The 14,908-nt window shown below is 34.9% G+C and overlaps 2 protein-coding genes across 3 annotated transcripts in view; both read right to left on the bottom strand.

Moving 5' to 3' along the window:
- Positions 1–14,908, bottom strand: part of LOC130985259 (uncharacterized) — a 920,555-nt gene that overhangs the window by 415,979 nt on the left and 489,668 nt on the right. The gene's annotated exons all lie outside the window — the stretch shown is intronic.
- LOC130985293 (GDSL esterase/lipase At1g33811-like) lies at positions 3,274–5,182 on the bottom strand. Its single transcript, XM_057908197.1, has 5 exons — positions 4,854–5,182; positions 4,636–4,760; positions 4,130–4,372; positions 3,816–4,044; positions 3,274–3,681 (listed from the first exon to the last, which is right to left on the bottom strand). The coding sequence occupies exons 1-5, from the start codon at positions 5,101–5,103 to the stop codon at positions 3,473–3,475; spliced, it is 1,056 nt and encodes a 351-aa protein (XP_057764180.1). The 5' UTR covers positions 5,104–5,182; the 3' UTR covers positions 3,274–3,472.

Here is a 14,908-nt window from a genome sequence, read left to right as displayed (position 1 = left end):
CAAACTAACCTCATCAATAATCTGGAAATGCAAACCGTATCCTTTGCACTTCCGGCAAACCCTACCAAGAGGTAATAGACGAATCAAAATCAAAGGTGATATTCGATGTCAAATTAAAAAATCGGTTGAATGCACCAATGATTTCCCAACGCCAACATAAATAATTGGTGGTTCAAAATTTGAATCGAGCAGAGGTACACTGCACAAAAATGATTTCAACGGCACGTCGAGCAAATCGGCGGTATGCGAAATCGCCACGGCGCACCCTCTGCAATTGTAGTTGTATGTGCTCCAGAGCCCCCAATTTGAAACAGCAAATGAGCAATTGCGCAGACAAAGGCAAATTTTGAATTTTTTTCGCAAAGGACCACCGGGGCAATTTTGAGAAATAGAATTTTAAGCAGGAGTACTGTAGATACCAAGGAACGCAAACTGGGGGTCACCCTCGTGCCTGGTTCCGCAGTGGAACAGTGTTTTTGGAAAGGGCCGAACTTTTTCTGCGGGCTTCCCATGTTATGGAGATTACTTATCAAACACAGAAATAAGCCCATTTAGCGCCCTTAAATGTCCTTAAACAATTTATCAAACACGCCCTAATTTTTAGAGCTCTATAAGCCGTTTTAAAGAGTTTATATGTTTAGCCAAACACCTCTTAATTAATCGCATTAAAAATTTTCTATTGTACAATTTGCATAACAATATCTATTGCATATCTAAGTTGATCAACTTCTTTTCGGCACAAAATTTAAGAAACTAGTGTTTTAAGTGTGTTTAGTAATAAAGTGAATAGGTGATTATATGTTTACCTTTGTTTATATTTATTTCATATAATGAAATTGATCAATTTAGTTAGGACGGCCCCAAAAAAAATATTGATAAGTTAATTGGGACAGAGTGAGTATAATTTTATTATACTAATGTTTAATTAAGAAAGAAACACTGTTGGGATGCAAAGTTCAAAACTCGTCGTGTTCATTTTCCAAGTAAAAAAACAAAGAAAAAAGAAAAGTTAGATGAGTATAATAATTTTATAAATTTTACGTTCAAATAAAGGAATAATATTTAAGATGGAAAGCATAATTTTTACTTATTACTCTCTCTCTCTCTCTCTCCGTTTTTTTTTTACCCCCATCGTCGTTCAATTATCGTTGGAGTTTTAATTCTCCTTGGCATTATTTTCTATTCTCACAAAATTTTTAATTCATATAATTCCATTAATTTAGTAGTTTATATATATTGACGTTTGAATCCGACTCAATAAAGAAATATACTCTCTTTGTCTTGTAAGAGATTATCACTTGAGATTTTAAAAAATATTTGGTAGATAATATGTTGAGTGGAGAAAAAGACCTACTAATTAAATTTTAGAAAAACTTTGATAATGTGTAATAGATAATGTAGAATCATGTTCTAAAATTAAAATGATATTTTTTTATAAGACAGACAAAAATAATACTAGTATTTTATATAGAAACGAGTGGTAAATTACGATATGCATGCAGCATATATTAAATAAATTTCGGAACTCCGAAGAGGAACATATATATATATATATATGGGAGTTGAGGCGACCTGTATATGTAATTATGAAAAACTTATATTGGTGATATATATTATATGCCATGATCATCACATGCACTAGTCACTACCACAATTCACAATCATGAAATGTCACGACCTTATCCCAAATTATTTTGATTTTTGTTACATATAATAATATGATTAATTCTCTCTTCGAAATGGCTGGAAAATCATATTGCTTCTCAAAGGAAAGACAATCAATATTATAGGCCCTACGTCATTAAAAGAGCAATAGAAAGCAACAAATATCAGTACGACGCTCCCGCCCCCGCCACCACCAGCAGTCACATGGCATTTAAATAAAGGGGTATTGGGCCTACCGGCAATACTCGAACTTTTTCTATTTTCTAATTTTGCATCTTAACTTTAAAATTTATATATGAATATTTGAATATTGTATTCCTTTTAATTTTGCTCTCAATGAATTTTTTCTTCCAAATTGTTGTTGGCACATATGACAGCCAAATTGACATCCCAAACCCTATAATTACATTTTCTATATCCCACATTGATAACAAATTTATCTGCTTTATCATGCACTTCAAATTTTCCTCTCAATCCTGCTGCCATGTCAGCAACGATTTGAGGATAAAAATTAGTCGGATGTATAATCAGAAAGAATACAAATTTCAAGTATTTATAGGCAAATTTTAGAAATGAGGTGCAAAATCAGAAAATGAAAAAGTTCGATTATTTATAGGCCAATACCCCTTAAATAAACTAACAAATGTCTATTCTCTAGATTTTTTACAAAAATATCCCAAAATGTATGAATAAATACAATTATATTGTACTGCAAGTCAAAATCACGATATGCCATTTTTTTTTTGGTTTTTCAAATTTATCCTGGTAAGATTTTTCGGTGTCTTTTACAAAAAACAATTATATAGTACTACAAGTCAAAATCACGCCATTAATTTTTGGTTCAAGTCGACTTAATTCGACTTATGAAAAGAAGACATACACATTAAAGTTTAGAGAGTATTTTCTCTTTTGAAATTAGCACATGTGTCAAATACATATGTTATAGAAATATAATGCAGTCAGTCACGGGTTATTTTCCTAACCAATAATGTAGGTACGTCTCATGTCAGCGGGAACCCGTCTGCCTATTTTCTTTTTTGCAGGAGACCTTTTTTTTTACTGAAATCATTGATCGATTCAATTATGCAGAAAGATTTAAAAATTACACTGCAATATGTTGATCACTTGGATTCTCTCTTCTAATTTTAACGTTCATCTTCACACCGTACTAGTATTAGTTTTATACTCCTTTTTAATTAATTTCGTTATTATTCACTACTTTCTTAAAATTTGTGTCGTCCACAAAGTGGAAACTATATATTATGGATGGAGGAAGTAATTTATTTTTTTTGCATTTTTATAGTAAAAATAATTATTAGGATTGATTAATCAAATGCTAGGATATACTCCCTTCGTCCCACAAAAATATGCATAATTTTATTTTTTTCGTTCGTCCCATAAAAACATGCATACTCCATTTATAATAATAATTTTTCCACTAAACATCATAATCAATGTTGAATCATTTTTTCATTTACATGATTTTTTAAAATCTGTATCATTTCATACTATGCATGTTTTTATGAGATAGAGTAATAATTTTTATCTTATAGTAATAAATATTTCAAAGTAGTGGAACTAAAAGTGGGCATAGGTGATAGGACATTGAGTTGGAACAGAGGATCTTATCCAAATTTGAGATCATATGCTGCAAAAGATTCTAGCCTATGTTTCTATCAATTCCTTTTCCACCAGCATTTTTAGAAGAACTTGATTAACATTTTATTAATTGGGTAAAAACCCTGAAAATCCGAACTGGATTTTCATTAAAATAGATGAGAGCATATTTCCGAAATGAAGCGGCTGTCTACGAAACATCGACGCCTTTTGTAAGCAAGGGCGAGATAGCATCGTAGACTATATTCGCCGACAACAAATTGGCAGCCTCCGTTGGATGAAAGTAATCCCAGAAATAATAATCATCTCTGTTGCTGCAAGGAATGCCTCCCACCACGCACTGCCCCTGTCTCTCCGCCGACACCGGGCAACACGGCTCCACCATAACCGTTATATTACCTGAAAAATCCACGTCATCAACATCATATTTACGCTCTGCTCTGCTATATATATTGAGCTAATTAATAGTTGTGTGGTACGTCTTTAAATTTCTTTATTTACTTGTAGTTTATAAAAAAAAAGATGGAGCGCACCATGTGTTTCGTCGATGTCGGTGGTGTAGATAAATTTGGCGGCGGGGAGGCGGTTGAGGCCGGCGACGAGAAGCCGAAGCTTTTCGTTGAAGATCCGAGCGACCTCGTTGCTGGTCTCCACGCAGCCCGTGGGCTCGGAGACGGGGTACGTGAACACCTGCTGCGGGACGCACCCTACTTTGCCCACCGCCACTACGACTACTTTCCTCGCTCCGTTGTAGTATAGCCTCTGCGAATTGCACTCGAAGAAAATTAATTAGTAACAATGGAGTTGAATTTGAAGGAGAAATTATTTAATTAATTATATTCTTTACTTTGAGCTGCTTTGAGAATTGTTTGATGGCGAGAGCGGCGAACTGATTGGGAGTGTAGTTTGCGGCGGAGGCGTAGTATTTGGGAAGATAGTCGCGGAGGTAGTCGTTGTTGCCCATTCCCACGTAGTATAGACACGAATTTAGATGTTTCTTGGCTTCTTTCTTGCTTCCTAACAATGCGGTTAATTTCGATATCGCAGCCTCGTGGTTCGACAGTTGCTGGTTCATATTGATCACACCATCCTAAGAAACAAATTAGACACAGGAATTAGTTCAGCTAGTAGGGAGGAGTTTAAGATTTTTTGTGTCTATGGGCCACATTTGAGGCCTTATTTGGACTCAAATGTGACCCAGAATAGCTCGATTCAGGCCAAATATGGGTTACGGACGTTGAAATTTAAAATAATTGATCTATTTTTGCAAGTCCAAAAAACATTTGTCTACTTTACAAACCGTCTTAAAATAGTGGCCTAAAAAAATTTAAACTCAATAGCGAGAGAGAGTACAAGGCCAGATCCAGAATTATCAAGAATGGCAGCTCCGCCGGAGCCGTAGTTGAGGCCGCGGAGGATGTCCTGATCTGTAGCATTGGCGGAAGGTGGGATGAAATCGTCGAGCCCCAACATTTGAGCTGTCAAAGAAATTAGAGAAACAAGTTAATTAATTAATCAGAATGTATATAATTAATTGGAGCCGAAATTAAGAAAAAGAAGGTGTATGATACTTATGATATATACGACATTTCGGCCGTTGGTGTAGCGGCCGGTGGGGCCGGCCGGGAAATCAATGCCGTAAGGAAGGTAATCGACTTTCGTGGCCGTGGAGAGATAGTTGTTGTTGCCGGCGTCGACCAATGAGTCCCCGAAGATGAAGAAGCATGGAACTTGTGGTTGGCTCGCAACGCCACTAAATCGGAAAGTTGCAAGATTTAGTAGCAGAAAGAAGCAGATGGTGGTAATTTTAGAATGGGGCATGGTGGAAATGGTGATTTTGAAGGGGGGTTGGGAGGCATCATTAAATTGACGTTAACGTTTTAAGACTACTTGGTCAATTTAAGGGGCTTGTTTGTGACATATCTCGTCACCACGGTTTTCACGTGGTTTGTAAGAGAGAGGGATAACTATATATCCAGATTCTCACCTAACATATGTAAAAATTTAGTACCGTTATTAATAGATAAAGAGAAAAAGATTATGGAATAAAATAGCGGGGTTCACATAGTAGTTTTTCTTTTAGGGTGCGTTCTCATTTTTATGGAAAAAGGGTGAAATACATATATTTTTCTTTATTTTTTTGCTCTTTTTATATGTTTTCCTAGATGAAAATTTTTCGGCGAATAGGAAAGAAGTTTTTGCGGAGAACCCCCCTCTTCTACCTTTTTCATTTCAATTTATAGTAACATATCTCTATTTTGTGTATTAATAAGAAGAATACTAAAACGCTGTAGTTTTAATTGTGGCACACAATTTTGGTACAGAGGATCCGAACCGGTTAAATATGTGTTTGATAGATAAGATTAAATTTGATAGCCTAAATACTTATCCTCTACGATCTGAGATACAACAAAGTCCGCTTTTAATTTAATTACTGTTTCATTTAGTCTATACATCTCTCGATTCTTGCAGAACACCGATACCAAAAAATAAAATCTCGACGCTTGTTGCCTTTCCCATCTCGTCGGTGGCACCTCTACGCCGTTGATGAGGCGCTCTACCTTGCGTGCCCCACAACGGGGAGTTTCTATTATTGGACGAAGGCTCCACGTCGACACCTAGAGTGTGGTGAGGTTGAGAGATTAAAGGAAAGGATTGTTTTCTATCCATCTAATCTATACTACTCCCTTCATCTCAATAATAACGTGTCAAATTTTTATTGGACGTCCCATTTATAATATCTCAATCTCAAAAAGAAAATAATTTACTTTATCTACTTTCTCATCATTTATTTTATCATTCTCTTACTTTTTCACTATTCTATCTATCTCTCTACTAATTTTTACTTTATCTCTTTCTTACTTTTTTTACATTTTCTTAATTTGCGCGTCCCATTTTTTTAGGACATTATTATTAGGACGAAGAGAGTACTATTTGGGTGAGGTTGAGATATGTAGGCTAAAGGAAATAGTGATAAATAATATGGGGTACCAAACGAAGGCCATATTATTTGCCTATCCAACTTTATTAGTTATTACCCCTACAATGCACTATCTATATAAAAATGTCAGTTTTTATAAACGTGCATATAAATGTGCCACTATATAAGACAAAAAAAAAAACAGTGAAACACCACAAGTGGATAGTTGTAGGCCTTGCATCCTTATATGAGGCGAGACTAATTATAACTAAGGCAAAACACATCTAAATGTTTTATTTTCATAGGTCTTTGTACCATTTTTTTTCGTTTTATAAGTCCTTCTAGTTTTATTATTCATATCATTGGACCTTTTTCTAACATACTAACAGAGATGCCGTTCGTTCGCATGTGAAAATGAATTATTTTAATGAATAAATTTTTATGAGTATAAATTTTTATTTCATTTCATTTTATAGCAATATTTATTATTTTAATGTATTTTTTGAACCAATTATTGGTTAATTTTTGAAAAGTATAATGTTATAGAAACTCATAAAAAAATCATTTAAATTTAGTATAAAAAAGTAATTTTAATTGATTAAACATCACCGAAGTTTGTCGTCATGTTTATTTTATTGGTTTCACCTTTACATAATTAATTTTAATTCCAAAGACTCTAAATAAATTAAAATTCTACTAAAACTATTAAGTATTAATCATTTGCGTTGTAATTCTAAATTATTAAATTTACATAATAAAAAATACTAGTAAGTAGTAACTTATACGATGAAGAGTTCTAATGGATACTAAATGACTATTAAAATATAAAAGATAAATCATACTCCCTCCGTCCCATTATTTATGGGACAATTTCCATTTTGGGTTGTCCCAACATACATGGGACATTTCTATTTTAGGCAAAAATAAGGGATAGGTTAAGCCTTAATTAATTGACTAATTATCTCCCTAATTATACTCATTTCAATTTTAGCTCTCTCTCTCTCTTCGTCTCTCATCTTCCGCTCTCTCTCTTCGTCTCTTATCTTCCGCCAGCTTCACGCCGCCGCCTCCGAAGAAGAAGCCCGCGGCGGAGAAATGACTGCGGCCGAGAAAGCTTCAAGCTTGCGAAGGAGGGGGCGTCGCCGACAAGAAGAAGCTTGCTCGCTGCTACCAGTAGCCGACATCTTTGGCCCCATTCCTTTCTCCAGCGCCTTCTGCTTTCTCCGCTCCCACGCCCGTCGGCTTTGCGCCGTTCAGCGGCGCGGTTTTGGGATTTTTCAGATTTGATTTTTTTCAGATTTCGTTTGTGGATCGATTTTGTTTTGATTTTGGGTTTTTGGGTTCAATTTTGTTTTGATTTTTGTTTCGCTTTTTACTGGTGAATCGATTGGTGATGAACAAACTATTTGTTCTTGATTTTTGCCTTCTTCGACGAGGTCGCGGCGGCGCGAGGGCTTGCCACCTCTTGATTTTTGTCGATTTGGGGATTTTTTGGTTTGGGGATTTTGGTATTTGATTTTTTTGACTTATGGATTTGTGGATTTAGAGGAGACAGTTGATTTTGGTTTCGATTTCTGTTTGCTGGTGAATCGAGTTGGCCGACGACGGAGGCGGCAGCAATGGCGTCTCTTCACCGCGAGCCCGGCGGAACTGGAGGACGAAGGAAGCGACGGTGAGGCAGGGGAGGCCGAGAGAGAGTAGTTAATTTATGTTTCGATTTTCTGTTTGCTGGTGTGTTAATTGAAATAACATTAAACATCTAATTCTCTTAATTCTACTTTTCTTAATCTCCGTGTCGAAAAGTTTTGTCCCATAAATAATGGGACGGAGGGAGTAATATATTTTTAGATATATTATATGTATAATATATTAAATTACACAATTGAACTTAAATTTGAGTATATATGAGAATATATTAGGTAAATCAAAAATTTTAAAACAAGGTTCTTCTATAATAGGTATAGATTTATTAAATTCATTGACTTTTTCGTTGATCATTATTTATACAAGTAATAAGTATACTATATTTCTTCATATTTTGTAAAAAGAAATTAAAAAATTGTAGTCGATAATCACAGGTATTTTAGTATAGGAAATATAGTACATTTTCTCACAAATTTCAATGGAAAGAGCAAAAAGCAATCACAAAATCTCATGTACACTCAGGTGTACGGTACACCCAGGTCGTACCCGACCCGAATCCTAATCTTGATCTGACCTAATTGGTATCCTACCCGAATGTCAAGTGTTAGTGTCATTTTAATATAGTGTCATTTGTAAAATAAAATAGAGTTAGTGTTAGTTTGAAATAGTGTAAAGTAAAATAGTGTTAATGTCATTCCAAAATCGTGTTAGTGTTAGTGTCATTTCAAGAAAAAATAAGTTAGGATAATCCAACTGGATTAGGATCTGGATCTGGATCAGATACAACCCGAGTGTACAGGAGACCACTTCAAAATAAATCAAGGGGCCAAGGGGCCGGTATATAAAGTGATTAAGAAAGATTAACTAAGTAATTAAGCAATTAAATGACTAATAATGATTACCGGGAATCGTTGCAATCTTGCCAGCAAATTAGCATAACGACACATCAAAACCTGCATATCTAATCAAGATCTATAGGAAGACTAATTAATTAACTAGTAATTAGTTAATTAACTATATACTATATAATAGATAACTGTTGTCAAACAAAACCCTGCATATATAACACCTATGATTTCAGCAACAATAACATGAACAACAGAGAATAGAACGTTCTTGTGTGCGCGTGTTGACCAAGCGGTAAGAGGTGCGGCGGGTGCCTAAGGTCAAAGATCTTGGATTCGAGTCTCACGTAACGCGATTTTTAAATTTCTTTATTTAATACTATTATTAATTTATATATATATAAAAATAGAACGCTCCTTGGAAACGAGAGAGAGAGAAAGAGGCTAGTGGGGCCTATCAATATAAATGTAGCAACTACCACATTTAATCATATTCAAACAATTAATGACTTCTACGATATTTCCACCGTCGGTGAATCTGCCGGTGAGACCTACAGATTATAAGTCGGTCGATTAGCCAAAGTCGAGGAGCCACCATAACCAGTTTTTTTTTTTTTTTTTTTTTTCATGTACAGCTTCTTAATTAACTTCGGTCCCTCATTACTATTACTAATTAAACTAGTGAATAACCCGTCGAAATTCGACGGGAAATTGAATATATTAAATTGTAAGTATCATATACTCTCTCCATTCGCGATATCGTTTTCACTATTTATAATTGTAAGGTCCATGTAACACTTTATTAATTTAACCTTATATTTTCATAAAAAAATGTCTTTATTGTGGGGTCCAAACTCCACTCACTACAATATCCACTCTTATAGCACCTACAGTGGGTGGTTCGATGGGGGTGACTCGAGTCACCCAATCAGGTTTTCCACTGCAAACGGCGAAGTCTCAATGGTGCCCCGATTTATCGGGTACAACCTGATCCCTTTAAAGTCGAGCGCGTGTTTAACACGCGTAGAAAATAAAATAAAATCAAATAACGAAAAAACCGATTAGTATAGGGGACTCGGCGCAAATGATGGAGATGAAGAAGTGATAATGAAGCGCAGATCAAGCGGCGCCATTATATGAATAGTTTAGGGTTTTAAATTAGAATTGGGGTTTTAATATTTGGGCTTTTATTTTTAATTAGTTTTAATTTAAAATTATAAAGTAGTAAAGAAAAATTGAAAATATTTAGGCTTGTATTTTTTATTGTAATTTTTTTTCAATTTAAAATTTATATATAAATATTTAGTAATTAGTATTAATGCAATTTTTATTTTAAGTAATTGTGTTATTTAAATTTGTGCAATTAAATTTAAATACAAAAAATACAAAAATCAAAATTAAAAAGATCAAGTCAGCTATGAAGTCGCTCCACTGCGACCTCTTTACTCAATATGGTCCCCCTTCTATAAGGTCAGCTATCAAGTCACCCTACTGTGGATGCTCTTATATATCTACTACTGTCCATCGTTTTTCTTAAAACCTACGACGTCCACAATGTGAAAATGATATCGCGAATGGAGGGAGTATTATATATATATATATATATATATATATATATATATATATATATATATATATATATGATCAAGCTTGTAAGATTATAAACTAACTTACGATAATCATCTCGTCGGAGTTAAAAAATCATAATTGAGTTATCGAACATCATATCATTTGGAATTTGAAAAGTCCACCGAGTTTCGGGCATCATCTCATCTAGAGTTTGATAGACCACCTCTAACTTCTGAGCATCATCTCGTCTGAAACTTGAAATACCATAATTGTGTTTTGAGCAATATCTCGTCTTGAGTTTGATCAAATGTGAAATTATTATTTCAATCATAACTCCAATTGTCAGCTCTCTAGAAAACATAACTTTAAACAATTTAGATATTTCATTTATATATGTAATTTTATTCGTCCAAGCCTCGTGTAGTAAGTAATTTTACTACCCATTATCGACTCATATAGTAATACATGTTAATTCATTAAACCAATTTAAAAGTTATTACAATCTACACAATTGCAAATATAACTTGTAACAATTATGATATAGTAAATAATATAAAAAATTAAATTCAAAATATATATTTGGATATTATACAAATATAAAACTCCTTAGACTTTTAGATAATTTTTTTCCACTGTTCTAAATTATTATCCAAATTAAAAATATCATAGTACATCATCATCTCATCATCATCATCATCATCATTATGGTTGTTATTGTTGTGATTGGTGTTGTTGTTATTGTTAGTAAATTCCATCACTGAGATAATAATCTATATACTAACATTTAGTTTTTAGTTTTGGGTCATTATTTTTACAAAGACGATCCAATTTTTGAATTGTTTATAAATAGAAAATTCAACCTCATGATCCATAGCAAATTAGAGAAATCTAGTGATATTAATTAAAAATCACATAAATTTTCATTAGATTTAAATGAATAATATTAGTAAATAGCAATTAGAAGTCTCAAATTTTAATTATTTAATTAATTTTAATGATTTTGGCTTGGACATAAAAAGGGAAATTGGATATGGGAGAAAGAAATATTTCTTTTGTGTTTTAAAATTAAAATAAAATGAATCAGGCAGGATGTATAATTGTATATTGTTAAAACAAAGAACTGTAGAATTGTTAATAAATAAAAATAAAATTTTGTAATAAAGCTACATAGGAGAGTGAAATTAATAAGAAGAAATCGGGAATCTCAATTCATGGTAATGCATCACATATTGTGTTAATAGTGGAATTACTTGTTATGATAAAAAAATATTGGAATTGAATATTCTCCTATTAGTTGAAGAATTTGATGTTGAATAGTTAACACACTTTATTTAACCATATATCAAACGAATATCAATTTCCTTAATGGTAAATAGCAAATTACATAAACGTTGATACATAATTCTAAAAAAAATCAAATATGATATAAGCTGAATATGATTAGAGTAGTATACCATTGAATCAGTATCATCAAATTGTGTAAGAAAGTTGCTGTAGAAAATTGTAACAATCGTTAAATCATCTTGTCCGACGCTTATTACGATACCGTACTTCGCCATCGGCTCAATCACTTAGTTCTCCAATATCAAGATCTGCGCATATTATTTTGATCGTTAGATTGGCTTTTGTATCTTTACTCCACAATCACTTCTCCAATCTGGATGGCAATACTCTTAGTGTCGTAACACCTTTTATATCAAAATTGTGCTTCCTTTAATCGGGAATATCGAAATGAATGAGCAAAATAAAGATGAAGTGCATTAATGATTTTAATTGCAGATTTGTGAAATATATATAGGCAGAAAACAATTATAAAATTAGGAAATAAATTAAATGTCATTAATGATTATTTTGTAACGTCATTTTTTAATGTGTTGATTGAAATATCTTAATGAATAATTAATAGTTAATTATATTTTAAATGCAAGGTGCTTGTATTAGGGTGGAAGTTATGGTAAGATAATTATCATTAAAAATATGAAAAAAAAAATCAATAAAATGTAGAATTTAGAAAAATGAGAATGAGAGAATATGAGGATGCCACCTAGGAGTGAGAATTATTGTGGTAGCTTCAACATGTATCCTATTTAATAATAGATAGATTACGAGATTCAAATAATCGCTTAATTGGCCAAGGTTTAACTTTTGAGAACTCTTCTTATTGATATGTCACGACCGGTCTTAATTAATGATAATTAAGCCGGGAAAACCATGACTGGGGAAAGAAAATTAAGAAGCGGGTTTAGAAAGGGGCGCATAAATGAATACTCAAAGAACTTGAATGAGCGTGACATACTCCTTGAAAGAAAAAGGCATAGTTTGCATAAAAAGGATACTTAAAGAACTTGAATACGCGTTATATTCCTTAAAAGGAAAAAGGCATCGTTAAAGGCTTGACTAAAACATTATCAGAGTTTACAGCGGAAGGCGTCACTGAAATAATCAGTGTTTACAGCGGAAAGCATAACTGAGATACATGTATGAAGACATGTATCCTTTCTGAGCCTACTTTAAGTTCGACAAAAGCTCCACTCAGCAACATTTCATCGCCCATCACAGCTCAACCTACACAAACATAAACATGTAGGGCTAAGTACAAGAGTACTTAGTGGGTAGTTGCCAAAACTAAAGCATAAACGTAACATCAATAACAACACACAACATCGCATAAGAGGCATAAGTTTCTTTCAAATCCTTTGCTTACTAAACATTTCCAAAATCATAAAAAGCATGAGCGCATTCTTCATCATTATCAACAATCATAAACAAGCATCGTGTCGTGGAGAAGGCCTTCCCCAACGAACACGGGCATCGCGCCGTGAGAGGGGCCTCTCTCAGCGGTCACGGCATCGTACTATTGAGGGAGGCCTCCCCCAATAGACGCTAGCATCGTACCGTCGAGGGTGATTTCCCCCAACGGACGCTGAAACATTGGCATACTGGCATCGCGCCGCGAGGGAGGCCTCCCTCAGCGGTCACGGGCATCGCGCCGTGAGGAAGGCCCTCCTCAGCGGACACGGCATCGTATTGTTGAGGGAGGCCTCCCCCAACAGACGCAAGCATCAAACACAGGCATAAACTTATTAGCGTAAAACATTCAAGCGTAAATAATCGTAACTCACATAAGGCGTAAATAGCATAAACAGCATAGCATAAGTCATTTAGCGTGAAGCATAATAAAGCTTAACTCATTTAGGCATAATAAAGCATAAAACTTGCATAGTTCTTTAATAGCATTTTATCTTACGCGTAAGAAATTGCCCACCTGATAGCAAGGTTTTGCTAAGGTACTGACTCCTTGAGTAGTTCTTACTCTCGCGCTTGACCTTAATCACGAGAATGTAAAATAAGACATTGCCTAGAGGAAAATTCTCAATTAATGAGAAAGCGTAATTTAACTATGCATGAATCTCGTATGCATGAACTAATCTTCTGAGCGATAATCGGGAATTCTACTATTAGTCCTCGTTAATAGATTTAACTAACTCCCGTCTAACGCGGTTGAATAAAGCTGTGCTTCTTCCTTCCTCATCGTAATATTCTAGTTGTCAAATAAATCTCGCCTTTGTACTTGATCGAAAAAAAAAAACTAACTCAGCTTTAATCGAGGTGTGACCTCGTAGAAATTATCGGGCTTTTCGATAGAAACATAATTACTAACGTAACCTCAAAGAATTAATAGGCTCAAAAGAGAGTAGCCAATTAATTAAATAAACCAGTGGCCTTAATGAAATAAACAATGACAGCTCGCTTTAAAGTCTGAAGTCCAAAACATCAATTAATAAACTGGGCGGCTCATTTACTGAATAAGAATCGGCCCACCCACTGATAAATAATGTGGGCTGGAAAGAATAAATCTTAGTCCAATAGGCAATTTAATCGGCCCAAATGATGAATTGAACTGGCCCAATGAAATATAAATGGGATTAGAATAATAGCCCATCATAAAATATGCATCAGCCCAACTTCTTAAATAAATCAAGCCCAATAGAAGTAATGAGAAGGGCCAATTCAATAAAAGTCTGGCCCAGTTCGAATTTAAATGTGAAAGCCCAAACAATTAAAATTGAAAGCCCAAACTCAAAAGAATTTAAAACCCACTTAAAAGTCTCTGGCCCAAAACAATTAAAATATGAAAGCCCAAACTCTCTCTCTCTCACAAACTGTCGGTCTCTCACTCTAACTCAGGGACCGCTCCTCTCCCTCTTTCTCAAGGGCCGATCGGCCTCTTCTCCTCCGGCTAAAATCTGGCCGGCTTCGATTCTCCGGTCGTTCAGCCGCCATCTACTCCGGCCGGCGTCGTCTGTCGATGGGTCTAACTCCGCCGTCATCTTCTCAAACCAACCGCGGAACCTAAATCGAGCCCTAAAATTTGGAATTCAACGCCGCTGTTTCTTCGTCCGAAATCCGGCGATTCAATCGGCGTTCTCTCATCCGGTCGTCTGCTGCGCCGTACATTCGGTGTTATCTCCGCCGTCGTCGAGCGAGTTCTGCTCCGGTCCCTGAAACCGGTTGCTCTCCTCATTAAGCCGTTCCGCTTCCGCCTTGTTGTTCTTGAGTTTCCGACGACTGAAGTAAGAAGGCCTACGCCTCTCACCGCGCCGCTGTTGCCCTTGGACCGTTGCTGCTGCGCACAAGTCTCAGCTCG

The sequence above is a fragment of the Salvia miltiorrhiza genome, chromosome 5, assembly GCF_028751815.1.
Source record: "Salvia miltiorrhiza cultivar Shanhuang (shh) chromosome 5, IMPLAD_Smil_shh, whole genome shotgun sequence".
Lineage (NCBI taxonomy): Eukaryota > Viridiplantae > Streptophyta > Magnoliopsida > Lamiales > Lamiaceae > Salvia > Salvia miltiorrhiza.
This window is presented reverse-complemented; position numbering and strand designations above follow the sequence as displayed.